Source organism: Mirounga leonina, unplaced genomic scaffold (genome assembly GCF_011800145.1).
Source record: "Mirounga leonina isolate KUSES-001 unplaced genomic scaffold, KU_Mleo_1.0 Mir_173, whole genome shotgun sequence".
NCBI lineage: Eukaryota > Metazoa > Chordata > Mammalia > Carnivora > Phocidae > Mirounga > Mirounga leonina.
This window is the reverse complement of record NW_023270447.1, coordinates 54,990,757-55,007,213: the sequence shown is the minus strand read 5'-3', so window position 1 is coordinate 55,007,213 and position 16,457 is coordinate 54,990,757. Positions and strand designations below refer to the sequence as shown.

Here is a 16,457-nt window from a genome sequence, read left to right as displayed (position 1 = left end):
ATGATATCTCCCTGTAATTTTCATTTATATTTCTCTGATGAGTGATATTGAGCATCTTTTCATGTGTCTGTTGACCATCTTTATGTCTTTTTTGGAAAAATTTCTGTCCATGTCATCTGCCTATTTTTTAATTGGATGTTTTGGTTTTTTGGTGTTGAGTTGTATCAGTTCTTTTTTTTTTTTTATGTTATGTTAATCACCATACATTACATCATTAGTTTTTGATGCAGTGTTCCATGATTCATTATTTGCGTATAACACCCAGTGCTCCATTCAATACGGGCCCTCTTTAATACCCATCACCAGGCCAACCCATCCCCCCACCCCCCTCCCCTCTAGAACCCCCAGTTTGTTTCTCAGAGTCCATAGTCTCCCATGGTTCATCTCCCCCTCTGATGTCCCCCCCTTCATTTTTCCCTTCCTACTATCTTCTTTTTTTTTTTTAACATATAATGTATTATTTGTTTCAGAGGTACAAGTTCTTTATATATATATATTTTTTTTTTTTAAGATTTTATTTACTTATTCATGAGAGACAGAGAGAGAGAGAGGCAGAGACAGAGGGACAAGCAGGCTCCCCGCGGAGCAGGGAGCCCAATGCGGGACTCGATCCCAGGACCCTGGGATCATGATCTGAGCTAAAGGCAGACGCTTAACCAACTGAGCCACCCAGGCGTCCCTTATACTAACCTTTTATTGGATATAAAGGACATACAAATGACAAGGCAAATATCTTCCCCCATTCAGTAGGTTGTCTTTTAGTTTTGTTAATTGTTTACTTCGCTGTACAGAAGCTTTTTATTTTGATGTAGTCCCAATAGTTTGCTTTGGATTTTGCTTCCCTTGCCTGAAGAGACATATCTAGAAAGATGTTGCTACAGCCAATGTTAGAGAAAGTACTTCCCATGCTCTCTTCTAGGATTTCTATGATTTCACATCTCACATTTAAGACTTTAATCCATTTTCAGTTTATTTTTTGTGTATAGTGTGAGAAAGTGGTCCAGTTTCATTCTTTTGCATGTTGCTGTCAAGTTTTCCCAACACAATTTGTTAAAGAGACTGTCTTTGTCCCATTGCATATTCTTGCCTCATCTATCAAAAATTGACTATATAATCGTGGGCTTATACCTGGGCTCTCTATTGTGTTCCATTAATCTATGTGTCTATTTTTGTGCCAGTACAATACTGTTTTGATGACTACAGCTTCGTACTATATCTTGGTATCTGAGATTGTGTTACCTCCAGTTTTGTTTTCATTTTTCAAGACTGCTTTGGCTATTCAGGGTCTTATGTGGTTCCATACAAATTTTAGGATTGTTGGTTCTAGTTCTGTGAAAAATGCTGTTGTTCTTTTCATGGGGATTGCATTTAATCTATAGATCACCTTCGGTAATATAGACATTTTAACAATATTTGTTCTTCCAATCCATGAGCATGGACTATCTTTCCATTGAGTCATCTTCAATTTCTTTCATCAATGCTCTATACTTCTCAGAGAACAGGTCTTTCCCCTCTTTGGTTAAGTTTATTCCTAGGTATTTTATTATATTTAGTACAATTGTAAATGGGATTTCTTTCTTAATTTCTGTTTCTGCTACTTGATTATTAGTGTATAGTAATGCAACACATTTCTGTACATGACTTTGTATTCTGTGACCTTACTGAATCCATTTATCAGTTCTTGATGTTTTTTGGTGGAGACTTTAAGGCTTTCTTTATATATAATACCACGTCATCTGCAAACAGGGAAAGTTTTACTTCTTTCTTACCAGTTTGGATGATTTTTATTCCTTGGTCTCATGTGACTGCTATGGGTAGAAATTCCAGCACTATGTTGAATAAAATTGGTGAGAGTGGACATTCTTGTCTTGTTCCTGGCCTTAGAGGGAAAAGCTCTCAGTTTTTCCCCACTGAGTTATGACGTTAACTGAATTTTTCATATAGGGCCTTTATTACATTGAGGTATATTCCCTCTAAACCTACTTGTTGAGGGTTTTTATCATAAATGGATGTTGTACTTCGTCATATGTTTTTTCTACATCTATTCAAATAATCATACGGTTTTATCCTTTCTCTTATTGATGTGATGTATCACATTGATTGATTTGTGAAATAATGAACCACCCTTCCATCCCAGGAATAAATGCCACTTGATTGTGATGAATGAGATTTTAATGTATTGTTGGATTCAGTTTGCTAATATTTTGTTCAGGATTTTTGCATCTATGTTCATAAGAGATACTGGCCTGTAGTTCTCTTTTTTGTAGTGTCTTTATCTGGTTTGGGATCAGGGTATTGCTGACCTCACAAAATGAACTTGGAAGCTTTTCCTCCTCTTCTATTTTTTGGAATAGTGTGAGAAGAATAGGTATTAACTCTTTAAATGCTTGGTAGAATTTGCCTGTGAAGACTTCTGGTCCTGGACTTCTGTATGTTGGGAGATTTTTGATTACTGATTCCATTTCACAGCTGGTAATCAGTCTGTTCAAATGTTCTATTTCTTTCTCATTCAGTTTTGGGAGGTTATATGTTTCTAGGTTTTTTATCCATTTCTTCTAGGCTGCCTAATTTGTTGGCATTAATTTTCCATAATATTCTCTTATAATCCTTTGTATTTCTGTGATGTCAGTTATTATTTCTCCTCTTTCATTTCCTGTTTTGTTTATTTCAGTCCTCTTTTTTTTTTTTGGATGAATCCAGCTAATGGCTCAACGATTTTGTTGATCTTTTCAAAGAACCAGTTCCTGGTTTCATCGATCTGTTCTATTGTTTTTTTAGTTTCCATATCATTTATTTCTGCTCTGATCTTTATTATTTCCTTCCTTCTGCTAGATTTCGGTTTTGTTTGATCTTATTCTAGACCTTTAAGTATAAGATTAGGTTGTTTATTTGAGACTTTTCTTGCTTCTTGAGGTAGGTTTGTATTGCTATAAACTCCCCTCTTAGAACCACTTTTGCTGTATCCCAAAGATTTTGGACCATTGTGTTTTCATTTTCATTTGTCTCCATGTATTTTTTTGGTTCTTTGATTTCTTGGTTGACCCATTTATTGTTTAGTAGCATGTTATTTAACTTCCAAGTATTTGTTTTCTTTCCAGATTTTTTTTCTTGTGTTTGATTTCTAGTTTCACAGCGTCGATGTCAGAAAAAATGCATGGTATGACTAAGATATTTTTGAATTTGTTGAGACTTGTTGTGTAGCCTAATATGTGATCTATTCTGGAGAATGTCCCATGTGCATTTGAAAAGAATGTGTATTCTGCTGTTTTGGGATGAAATGTTCTGAATATATCTGCTAGATACTTCTGGTCCAATGTGTCATTCAAAGCCATGGTTTCTTTTTTGATTTTCTGTTTGGATGATCTATCCATTGATGTAAGTAGTATATTAAAGTCCCCTACTATTATTGTATTACTACCAATTACTTCTTTTATGTTTGTTATTACTTACCTTACGTATTTGTGTGCTCCCATGTTGGGTACATATATACTTACAATTGTTCTTCTTGTTAGGTTGTTCTCTTTATGATTATATAGTGTCCTTCTTTGTCTCTTGTTACAGTCTTTCCTTTATATTTTTTCTGATATAAGTATTGCTACTTCAGCTTTCTTTTTCACTTCCATTTGCATGATAAATGCTTTTCCATTCCTTCACTTTCAATCTGCATCTGTCTTTAGGTCTGAAGTGAGTCTTGTAGGCAGCATATGATGGGTCTAGCTTTTTTCTCCATTTTGTCACCCGTCATCCTATGTCTTTTGATTGGAACACTTAGTCCATTTACATTTAAAATAATTATTGATAGGTATGTACTTATTGCCATTTTGTTATTTGTTTTGTGCTTCTTTTTGTACTTCTCTGTTTCTTTGTTCTCTTGTTCTCTCATCTCACAGTGTGGTGCCTTTCTTTAATGACACACTTGGATTACTTTCTCTTTATGTTTTGCATATCTATTACTGGTTTTTGATTTGTGGTTACCATTACATTTGTATATAACATCTTCTGCAAATAGCAGTCTAATATTAAGCTGATAGTCACTTATATTTGGACACTCTTTACTCCTTTCCCCCTCATTTTCAGTATATGGTGTCATATACTTGGTATCCCTTTATATTCTGAATCCCTTGACTGATTTTTATAGATATACTTAATTTTATTGCTTTTGTGCTTCCTACTTTTCTTATTCCTACTTTCCATTCCTTTCCTTTCCTTACCCCTGGTCTTTCCTTTCCACTCAAAGAGTCCCCTTTAACATTTCTTGTAGAGCTGGTTTAATGGTGATGAATTCCTTTAACTTTTGTCTGGGAAACTTTTTATCTCTCCTATTCTAAATGATAGCGTTGCTGGATAGAGTATTCTAGGCTGCAGATTTTTTCTTTCGGCATTTTCAATATATCATGCCACTACCTTCTGGCCTGCAAAGTTTCTGACAAAAAAAAAAAACACAAACAGCTGATAGCCTTATGCAATTTTCGCTGTATGTACGTTTTGTATTGCTGCTTTTAAAATTCTCTCTTTATCACTACTTTTTGCCACTTTAATTACTATATGTCTTGGTGTGGACCTCCTTGGCCTGCTTTTGTTGGTGGCTCTCTGCACCTCCTGGATCTGAATTTCTGTTTACTTCCCCAGATTTGGGAAGTTTTCCATTATTATATCTTCAAATAAATCTTCTGCCCCGTTACTCTTTTCTCTTTTGGGGATCCCTATAATGCAAGTGTTATTATGCTTGATGGCGTCACTCAGTTCTCTGAGTCTATTTTCATTTTTGTTATTTTTTCCTCTCTCCTGTTGAGCTTGACTGCTTTCCAATACCCTGTCCTCCAAGTCACTGACCATTCTTTTGCTTCCTCTAGTCTACTATTTATTCCATCTAGTGTCAGTTTTAATTTCAGTTATTGAGTTCTTCATCTCTAATTGGTTCTTTTTTATGCTTTCTATCTCTTTGTTAAGGGTCTCACTGAACTCCTCCACTCTTCCCAAATCCAGTAAGACTGTTAATTTAAATTTTCAATCAGGCATATTACTTATCTCCATTTGGTTTAGGTCTCTTGCTGTGATTTTGACCTGTTCTTTCATTTGGGACATACTGCCCTGTCTCTTCATTTTTGTCTAACTCTCTGTGTCTGTTTCTATGTGTTAGGAAAGTCACATTTTGTTTAACTCTCTGTGTCTGTTTCTATGTGTTAGAAAAGTCAGCTATGTCTCCTGCTTAAAAATAGTGGCCTGGGGTGCCTGGGTGGCTCAGTCGGTTGAGCGTCTGCCTTCGGCTCGGGTCATGATCCCAGAGTCCTGGGATCAAGTCCCACATCAGGCTCCCTGCTCGGGGGGAGGCCTGCTTCTCCCTCTCCCTCTCCCACTCCCCCTGTTTGTGTTCTCTCTCTCTCGCTGTGTCTCTCTCTGTCAAATAAATAAAATCTTTAAGAAAAAAAAAAAAAAGAAAAAGAAAATAGTGGCCTTATGAAGAAGAGGTCCTGTAGTGCCCTGCAATGCAGTATTCCCTGTTCACCAGAACTTGGTGCTCACAGTTGTCTCCTATGTCTACTGCATGTACCCTGCTATTGTGGCTGAGCTATGATTGTCTTTGGTCCAGTCATCTGCAATGGCTCTCTTTGCCTTTTGTGGGCAGGGTTTGGTCCCTGTGTTTTTAGCAGGTCCCTGTGTTGTTAGTGGGGCCACCTTAACGCTTGAGTCGAATCAAACCAGGCATTTGCAAGATGCAGTAGCACTGAATTATAGGTCATGTTCCCTGTGTTGTTCCCTGAGAAGCTTTCACTAGTAGGCACGGCCAGCTCTCAGACCAAATGTCTGCCCCCAGCCCACTGTGGGGGCCACAGTCAGACTGGTGTGTGTGGTTATCTTCCCCTCTCCCCAGGGCAAGAGTCACTTTGCTGTGGTGCTAGCCCCCGTCAGGCTCTTGCACATTGCCAGGCTTGTTGCACCACTCTGGATGGACTCAAGCCAAGGGCATATTGAAGGGAGCAAGTCCACAGGAGAATACAGTAGTGGGGCACACTGTGCCAGCAAGGTCGTACCACCAGTCTACTGTGGGAAGGGACCTACAGCCACTGGGGACCAAGGTAGGCAAGGTTGGAGGTGGTGATGCACATGGTGTTTATGAGGTTTGTGTGGGTCTTCTATGGGAGGAGACCTGGAACCAAGGCCTGGCTTGAGGGGGGGCGTGTCTGCAGGAGAACTCAGGGGCAGGGCATGCCATTAGCAAGTTAGATAGAGAATGATGGTTCCATGCTGGTTCCTTTTGTCCATGTCTAGTCTGGGAGGCAGGGAAATGGGAAACGGCACACACCAGCTCCTTTGTTCTTATATAAGTCTCCCAGTGATTCCTGCCCCTCCAGCACATGGTCTGAGATTATTTAATGAATCTCTCTCCCAGATACCCCATGCATTTTTTCAAATTGCTGCTTCTAAGCTGTATGTATCTCTAAGGGGCTGTATGTTCTGCTCTCTCTTTAAGGGTGGGGACTCAGTTTCCTCTAGCCCTCCTGGCTCTCCCAAAGCTGAGCCCACTGACCTTTAAAGTTCCAGGTGTTAAGCCCCACCGATCATAAGAATCCATGAAATTTGGCCCCTCTGGTTTTAAAGCCAAGTGTTATGGGGATTCATCTTCCCCATGCAGGTTCTTCATCCCTGGAGTATGGTCTGAGGATCTCTTTCCCCTCCCTGCATCTGCAGCATCCTTCCCTTCTTTCCTCCTGTAGTCCATTTAGCTCCCAACCATGTCTCTACTCTTCCAACCTTCTTTCATTTGGACTCTTCTCTACACTTAGCTCTGAGAAGTCTGTTCCGCCAGGCTTCAGTTGTTTCCTGGGTTATTTAAACTCATATGCATGTTATCTAGTTGCATCTGTGGGCTGAAGTGAGCTTAGGGTCCTCCTACTGTGCCATCTTCCCCAGAAGTCTCCCAAATGAGGTTTTAAATGAGCTGCTCCATTCCCTATATATTGTGTTTAAGTCCTATTCAACTAGGACATTTTGTTTGTGAAATGTCAAAAGTTTCTCCATTTTTCCCTTCATTTGTGTTAACATCCTCAGCTTCCAATAGCCTAAGTTCAAATATTTAAACCTAAAATTTATGGATTAAAAAATGTTTCCACTCATTTAGTACACAAATATTTATTGAATGCCTACTATAGCAAGCACATGCTAATTGCTATTTTAGTCCCTACTATTCAGCACTAACTAACTCAATGAGTGCATAGAGATGCCTAAGATAAGAAACTTCATTAACCCCTTATTTCTAATTACTGGATTACAGTAATCAGAAATAGATGTGCATTTTTTGTTGTCTGAAAATTAAGGTATGCATTACCTCTTCCTCAGTAACTCAATAACAAAAGAAAATTTTGAGTTATTTTAAGTTCTACTATGTGCCATCCCTTCCCATCAGCAAAGGCATTCATTTTATATCCAGGTTAAATAAAGCCAGGAGGCAGAGTGGAGTTGTCTCACCAGTATGGACATAGAGCCAGACAGACTTGGGTTGTAGTTCAAGTCCTACTACTTATGTGTTGTGTAGCCTTAGCTTCACCACTTAATATTTCTGAACCTTAATTTTCTCATATGTAAAATAGAGATAATTATACCCCCTTGCAGTAATTCTGTGAGAATTAAACAAGATATATGTAAGGTGCCTAAAAGAAGGGAGGTACTCTGCAAATGACAAAAGACTGGCTTACTGAAATAACTAACTTTGCTTTTTTTTTTTTTTAAGATTTTGTTTATTTATTTGAGAGAGAGAGAGTGTGTAAGCAGGTAGGGGCAGAGGGAGAGGGAGAAAGATCTAAAGCAGACTCCGCAATCCCACAATCGTGAGATCCTGACCTGAGCTAATACCAAGAGTCAGATGCTCAACTGACTGAGCCACCCAAGAACCTCACTAACTTTGCTTTTAAAGGCCATTACTATAAGACCTGGTTATTTAAATCTCTCCATTTTAGGGCAGTATATTATGTACTGAATGGGAATAAGGAAATTTAGGTTACAGTTCTGGCTCCTCTTTTCCCTAGTTGTGGGACTCTGGTTAAGTCACTTACCTTTTAATAGTCAATATAAAGAAAAAAATTCACATTTCCCTTACCATATGTTCTAATCTTATACATGTCTTTTCTACTTAGGAGAGCAAAAATGGAAAGAATCTGAACTTTGGAATCAGAAATACCTGGTTTCTAGCCACAGAAGCCTGAACTAATCACTTAATCTCTCTTGAATACATCTATGTAAACCTGGAGTCTTTTTTTAGGTCTATTATGAGGCAAAATGAGAAAGTAAACTACTAAGAAGGTACAAGTATAAGAAAACTGATGACCAAATAATTTTAGGAACCAGCATTTGCTTTGGACCTGCTCTAACAGAGATGTTATTAGATCAACCCCTTCCACCTCAGTATTCCTACTTTGAAGATTTCAGATTCTTAAATGTAACCTCTATTACTAACTGAAATGTAATCCTCCATTACTAACAAATAGAAGATTTGGAAGATGGACATTACCTGGTAAAATTATTTTCAAATTTTCATATGACTGTACACAGCATGCATTTTCATGAGAAAGAATTCATTGTCTTTTCATAACATATCCAAAGAGATCTCTCACCCCAGAAATGTTTAAGAACCAATAGAAGGAAAAAAATAAAAAGAAATACAGTCTTTAGCTCTGTTAATAGATGAGCAATACTAGCAATGTTCTTAATAAGCTTCATTCTCTCACCACACAACTTTCCTGGGTATATGTTGCTCTCTCTGCCCTCCATTCCTCCTCTCTATTCCCAGTTCTTCTGCCTACAACCGTCACTGGGTTAATTTCTTTTTTTTTTTTTAAGATTTTATTTATTCATTTGAGACACAGAGATATATAGAGAGAGAGAGCATGAGCAGTGGGAGAAGCAGAGGGAGAGGGAGAAGCAGACTCCCCACTGAGCCAGGAGCCCGATGTGGGGCTCGATCCCAGTACCCTGGGATCATGACCTGAGCCAAAGGCAGACGCTTAACCATCTGAGCCACCCAGGTGCCCCTCACTGGGCTAATTTCTTATTATTCAAGACTCAATTCATGTGTCCTTCCTCCAAGTAGCTTTACTGAACTACTCTTACCACCACCCCCAGGCTGTCAGAGAACTATTCTCTAGCCTCAGAATCCTGTGTACAACTCTTTTCATTGACTGGATGGTAATTTTCTAACTCTATTCCTCCTCCACTATGATTGAAGCTCCTTGAAGGCAGGGACTTTGTCTAATACATCTCTGAATTTCCAAAGTTGGACACAATGCCTGGCACATAATAAGTATTCAACACATATTTTTAAAGGTTTTTTCAGGGGGAGAGAGAGAGTACCTGTGTGCATTGCAGGGGAGGGGGGAGCAGTGGGAGAGGGAGAGAGAGAATCTTAAGCAGGCTCCACACCCAGTGCAGAGCCCGATGCGGGGCTCAGTTTCACAATCTGAGATCATGATCTGAGCCAAAATCAAGAGTTGGATGCTTAACTGACTGAGCCACCCAGGCACCTCTCAACACATATTTTTAAATAAATAATTCTAAAAATGAATAACACAGTCCACAACATAGTGATTTCTTTCACAAAGCCATGACACAGAGATTAATATATTACAATTAGTGACTTCTAAAATTCCTGAAAAAATGCAGCAAACTGTAATTGACGGCAGATTATTTTCCCCATTTCTTCCACCAAAACTCAGAGATTTTTTTTGTAACATTGTTGAAAGTCTTTATTTAGGAATTTCCAATTCTATACAAAAGCTTTTAATCCTAGGGGCACCTGGGTGGCTCAGTCAGTTAAGCATTTGCCTTTGGCTCAGGTCATGATCCCAGGGTCCTAGCCCAGCATCAGGCTCTCTGCTCAGTGGGGAGCCTGCTTCTCAGTCTTCCTCTGCCTGACCCTTTGCCTACTTGTGTTCTTTCTCCTTCTCTCTCTCTCTGTCAAATAAGTAAATAAAATCTTTTTTTAAAAAAGTTTTTAATCCTATATAAAATTATAGGAGCCTTTTTGTGTTTGCTTGTTTTGTTTTTCTTCAGTTGACATGCAATTACATTATTCTGAAAACCTGTTCAGAGACTCAAATGTTCACAATCGATAGTTCTCAAAAATATATGACAAATAAAAACATCTTTCTTTAGAGTTTGAAAAAAAAGAAATTTCTTTTATGAGTCCCATTAAATAAATGCAAAATACAAAAAGTAAAAATTATCATATTCCCATATGGTGAGTAACATCAATGAATTATTATTGCAAGCTTTCACACTTACAATAATATCTTATAATCAGAAAAATCAAATTCAGCTAAAGATGAAAATTTTTCTTAAATCAATACTAAATTAACACCTACTCCATTGCTGAAATTTAACAACTAATAAAAATATTCTGACACTCATATAAGACTGTGCTGTTCTTAAATGACCCAAAGACAAAGCTGGGACTTTGCTAAAAATATGTATGCAAAATAATGACATCCTTCTGACCTTCTTAATACATAAATTTCTCTAGTATCTCTCATTGAAAGTGACACTGAGCCATGATACTGAAACTAAAGCCAAATGCAACATTCAGAGCTCCTTAGAAGAAACAAGCATATAAGCATCATGGAAACAAAAGGTACTTTCTGTCCCAATACTGTACTTTAATAAAGCTATACTTACTGAAGTTACAGAAAATATATAGGTGACCAAAAAAATTAAAGTTTTAAAAATATTTCTAAAAAGGGAAAAAATTACATAAGTCCACATTCCCTTTTCCACAATTCCAAAATCCATCAATCTCTAAAAACCAAATATTTTTTCATAGGTTTGGTGCCAAAACTAATTTGTTGGCAAAACTTAACTTAAACTGACATGAATCTATTTATAACTTATTCATTTAGTGTGAATATGATATTAATGTTGTTTGATTACAAGCTACTTTCCCATATCCCAAGGAGATATTATGTAATCAACAGTTCATATGCTGTATTACTTTTCCACAACCCCAAAAAAATCTGAATTCTGAAATATATTTGCATCCAAGGCTGCAAATAAGGGATTGTAGACCTGGATTTCCTCATCTCCAAAAGGTGATTTTACTAGTAAGCCTTTAGGAAAAGACACACACACACACACACACACACACACGTATATACCAATTAAGCTACCATTTCTTTGGGGGTAGCAGGGTGTAAGACACTACACGTTTTCCAAACCTATCTCTAATTCTTACCTGAAAAGTAGATGTTACTATCCCCAATTTGCAAATAGACTTTATTTCTGTCCAACTACTAACAGAAGATAGAAAATATTATTCTTATTTCTAAGGCTTTTTAAAATTTCAAGATTCTGTCTATAGATGATTTCAGATACCGTAAAATTACTTTTTTAAAAAAAGACTCAATTTTACAGAGAAAGTGATCAAGGTACAGGCCATTTTAAGAGACCGCATCATTCTAAAATTTCTGGTCAGTATGGACTTCCACAAAAGTAACAAACTTGGCAATACAGGAAAGCAATTTTACCAGTAATTCAAACAAAAGCTTTCTTTTATGATAGTTGGAAAGGAAGGAGAAGAGTCTGAGAAATTGAAACAGGTGCAATCTAGCCTGAGACTAATACTCCTACATTTAATTAACTACAAGGATTCTTTTTTATTATTATTTTTCATAGTCAAATTGTTGGAGAAGAGAAATTCTAACATTCTTGTCCTCATTTTTTTCTCGTCCTCATTTTAAAGTACATTATTTAAAAGAAACTTCCTTTTGCAATTCTGACCTTCTTACAGAGCTATCTGCATGCTTGAAAAAAAACAAAAGTTTAACTGTCCCTTCACATCTCTAAGAAATTTCTCAAAATCTACCTCATATAGGGACATATCCCATGACACTTAGTTCAGGTAACAATTCCACATTCTCCTAAACTTGGTGTCTGCCTTTCTTCCGATAGCAAATAAATTAAACCAATGGCGGGGAAAAAAAAAAAAAGACTGTCTTAAATTCACCACTGTATGTTTAAAGCTTGTTTCTATATGTAAAGTATAGATAATACATCTTAATTTTCTATATTCAAGCTTCAGGGGCACTAAGGAAATAGCATTTATTGGGCACTTCAGATATATTACCTCTACTATTCACACCTATCCTGTAAATACGATTCACACCTATCCTGTAAATACGATTCCCATTTTAGAGATGGGGGAACTTTAGAACAGAAAATTTGAGTCCCTGGTCCTCATCTAATAAGGTATAGAACCAGGTTTTAAACAAAGATCTGAATCTCAGTTCTTTCCACATCACCTTGCTAACATATGCTTACCTTAGAATAACATTTCCTGTGGGGCAGGAATTTTCATCATGGCTATTATTTCTTCAATATGTAGTATGTTGCAATACAAACAGAAAGCCAAATAATGAATCTGGATAATGTTAAAATAGGCCCCAAAATCCTACAATCTTACACTTAATTGCAGTTATTGAGCAAGTTGCTTAACTTCTCTGTGCCAAAACTTCTTCAAATATTAGAGATAATACTTTAGAATGTAGTTATGATGCTGAAGTAGATTAAAATATATAAAGCACTTAGCACAATATCTGGCACATAATAAACATTCCATAAACGTTAGCTATTGCTACTGAGATGAGAAATCACCAGATGGACGTTTTGTACCAGGTGACTCCAGCCAACAATAGCTGGACATCTAATCCAGAAACAGCCAATCCTACACTGACTTGCAATCCTATGACATGATCTGGTGGGAAAGATGATGTATATCAATCAGTTTCTCTCTCTTGGGAATCTGAATTAAGAAACAAAGACTGCACCCATTAATAATGATTCGGAAGTTAAATGGTTTGGCTTCTACCTTCATCAATTTTCTCTCATCAATGTTACCAATAATGCTAAATCTGTGGCTAAATCTAGTTTTTCAGTCATCCTTTTAATATCATTTGGCAGCATTTAATCTGTTCAAGGCCATTCTCCTCATTCTCTTTGGAAAGCACTGAAATAAATTGCAGCTATTCAACACTTAATCCCAAGCCTCTGCCTCCCACATACTACTCTCCCTCTAGGCAATTTCATCCACACTTATGACTTCAGTAATTATCTCCATGTTGGCTCAGACTTTTCTTATACATTCAACTGCCCTGTCAATCCATCCACTTACCTGGATGGCTAAATGATACCTCAGACTCCATATGTCCAAAACCAAACTCATGATCTTCCCTCTCAAACACAGCCAAGATCCCTTCCACTGCTCTTTATCTCCGTAAGTGCACCACCAACTATCCAGATGCACAAATTAGAAAATTGGAATTATGCCGATACCTCCTTTTCCTTCTTCCCCATCTTTCACTAAGTCCTATTAATTCTATCTCCTAAATATTTCTCAATTCCTTCTCTCAATCTCCACTGCCACCTTCTAAAAGGTCCACCTATATCCACTCTTGTACCTGTTATAGTTTTCCTCATGATTCTAATCATGTCATGCTCCTTAAAAGCCCTCAATGGCTTCCTATTATTCCTAAGTTTTTTGACCAAAATTTGTATCATAGTACACAAGGCCTGCAAGATCTGTTTCAGTTTCTTTTCTCCTCCTATTGCCCTACATGCAGCCATATTTGTCTCCTTTCAGTTCCTTAAATACATTATGTTTCCTCCTACCTTAGGGTCTTTGCACATGGTTCCCTCTGCCTTGATCACTCTTTGTCCTTCTCTTCATTTACTCAATATATCTCAGCTAAAATATCACTTCCTCAGAGAAAGTTTCTTGAACCCGTAGACTTTATCAGGTCATTCAGTTATTCCTTAAATAAATATTTAATAATAACCTACTGTATACCATGTATGCTTCTAGACATGTGGGAATGTTAAACACAACAAAGACCCTTGTCTTCATGGAGCCTATATTCTAATGGAAGAAAACAGGCAATAAGCAAGAAAAATAAGTAAATTGTATAATATGTATAAAGGCAGTAAGTCTATGGGGGATGGGGAAGGGGGAGAAAAAAGAAAAAACAAGGTAAGAGAATCGCAAGCAGAGAGTTTCCATTGCCTAACTTGGACCTGACATGTAGTTGGCACTCAATAAATGTTTCTTGAGTGGATGAATGAATAAAGTAATGTTATGAGGAACTTAAACTATAAAAAGAATAGAGGAACTACTTGGTGGAAGAAACAGAGCTGCCATGAAAAAAAGAGAAATCATGCAGGTCTTGAGAGGTAACAATCTCTTGAACCTCAAAAGCTTTATTCGGCTTTCAGTTCCAGTCACTATATGGTCTTAGCATAACCACTATCCCCCTTCCCCACCTCCAAGGGCTGGATAATTCAAGTGAGTCACTCTTGTAACCAAAATACCTAATTAGGACACGTATACAAGTCTGTGTGTATCACTTCCATCACTCACCACCACACATATCCCCAAAGCCACTGCTTTGCTACACACACAGATATCACTTGTCTTAAAGCTTCAGTTCTTCAGTCCCCAACCCCTTTCAGGTACAAACTCCCTCCCACATACACAAGAATGTGAAAATCTTAGCTCTCTTCTAAGACCCTGTAAGACACTTATGTCACTACTCTCCAAGCCCAGTCAAACCCACAACGGGATCCCCTCAGGAATAGGACCTTGGGACCCCCTCCCCAGCAGTCTCCCTGCACCTTAAAGACTTATCTTTCACCCACAGATATGTGGATATACACTCCTTTGTGATTCTGAATGACCTTCAAGAGCACTGATCCCATATACACTCAAACTCAGGTTCCAGCATCCTTTGGTAAGGTTCTGAAGGACTGAGGCTCTGGGTGTCCCCTCAAGCCTCTTGTCTTTATAAGGACCCACAGGAGGGTTTGCATACTTTCTCCGTGGCCAGGGGTGACCCTAAGGCACTATACTTCCCCCAAAACACAAATACTTGGTGTATACCCCCCTTCCGTGGCACTGCCTGATATTAAAGTAACACCCCCCCCACACACACACACCTGCCTCCTCAGAATAAGTGACCCTCTCCACCAAACCATGCCCTTTAGGGAGCCCTCATGTTTCCACAGGACTGTGTACCCCCTCTCCATGACTCAGCCTACTCCTTCGATCAGCACCATTACAGGTGCCCCTCAGGATTGGAGTCCTGTGTCTTCCCTGGAGTCCCAGCCCTTTCTGGGCCCATGCTCACTCCGGAGTGTGCACACTCCCGCATACACCTCTGCGCCGCCGCCGGGACTCCGAGGTCCATGCCCCCGCCACTCAGAGCGGTAAGCACCTCCCCTGACCCCTGACCCCGAGGTCACAGCCCCACCGCGCAAACACACAGGGCGCCTCCTCAGGAGTAGGGCCATGCCCAAGTCTCCTCTCCCCTCAGACCCAGGACAGCCGTGCTGCCTTAGCGCTTCCCCCTGATTGACCGCCCCCACAGACCTGTCTCAGGCACCGTCTGGCTCCGCTCCGCCATTTTTTGTTGTCCCTCCGCCTCTAAGCCCACGCGAAAATCGCGGGGCAGTGGGGAGCGTGCGACGGGATCCGCGGGCTGACTGAGCTCCCTCAGGAAGACGCGGCGCGACGGTTGCCAAGGCAACGGGTTGCCCGCGTGCAGCAGGCGGCGCGGGGCTAGGGCGGGGGGGGGTGGGGAGGCGGGCTGGGAGGGAGCGTGCGTCGGAGGCCCCGCCCCCGCGGCTCCGGCGTTATGGGGTCTAGGCTCCTGCGGGGCTGGGACTCCGCCGCACCTCTCCCCGCCGCCTAGCCGCCGCGTCCTGTCAACTGAGCATGCTCATCCGCCTCTGGGTAGCGGAGACCAGGTCCGCTGGGGTGGCGCTCGCCTGCTGCCGAGGGGGTCCTCCTGCTGACCACAGACCTGGATGGGCTGGCCTTTCTGTGGTTGGCGCTCAATTTGGGGGGCTTGAGACAGGTTTCTTGATTTCCCAACGCGTCTACCCCTGACGTGCCCGGCCCAGGTCGAGGTGCTGGGTAACTCAGGTCTTCAACTGAAACGCACCAAGAATCAATCATTCTGTGCCCACCCCACCCCATACTCAGGCTCCTCGCCCCTCTACCTCACCAGCCCCCAAACCGAGAAAAGGCTTCTCTTTCGCTGCTGTATGTCTCAGTATACTTAGGATGCCCTTTCCCATCTCTCCGTGGTGAATCGCCACTATCTTCTAAGACCCAGCTAGAACATTACTCTTTCCTGAGCTGCTCTGTCCTCCCACAGTCCCCTGTGCATCCCTGGCCTAATACTGACTGCTTTCTGCATTATTACTCTATCTTCCTTGCTTAAGGGTAAGGTGAGCTCCCTGTTGCCTGGGTTCGGTCTCTTCATCTAGGTATACTCCATAATACAGCATAGTGCTTGACACAAGGTAAGGGCTCAGTAAATATTTGTGGAATGAAAAATGACTTCTAAGTTCACTCCTGCACATCCTACCAGTTTTATTGAGCACTTAATTTTTTAACAAGTGCCATTCTAGGTAGGCCC

At 39.8% G+C, this 16,457-nt stretch overlaps 1 protein-coding gene across 1 annotated transcript in view; it reads right to left on the bottom strand.

The window, feature by feature from the left end:
- LOC118019441 (cytosolic carboxypeptidase 6-like) overlaps window positions 1–15,576 on the bottom strand; it is a 273,414-nt gene extending 257,838 nt beyond the window's left edge. The window contains exon 1 of the mRNA XM_035018603.1: window positions 15,404–15,576. Within this exon, the coding sequence (XP_034874494.1) occupies window positions 15,404–15,437 (34 nt within the window). The 5' untranslated portion in view covers window positions 15,438–15,576. The remainder of the gene's footprint in view (window positions 1–15,403) is intronic.
- Window positions 15,577–16,457: the final 881 nt, after the last annotated feature.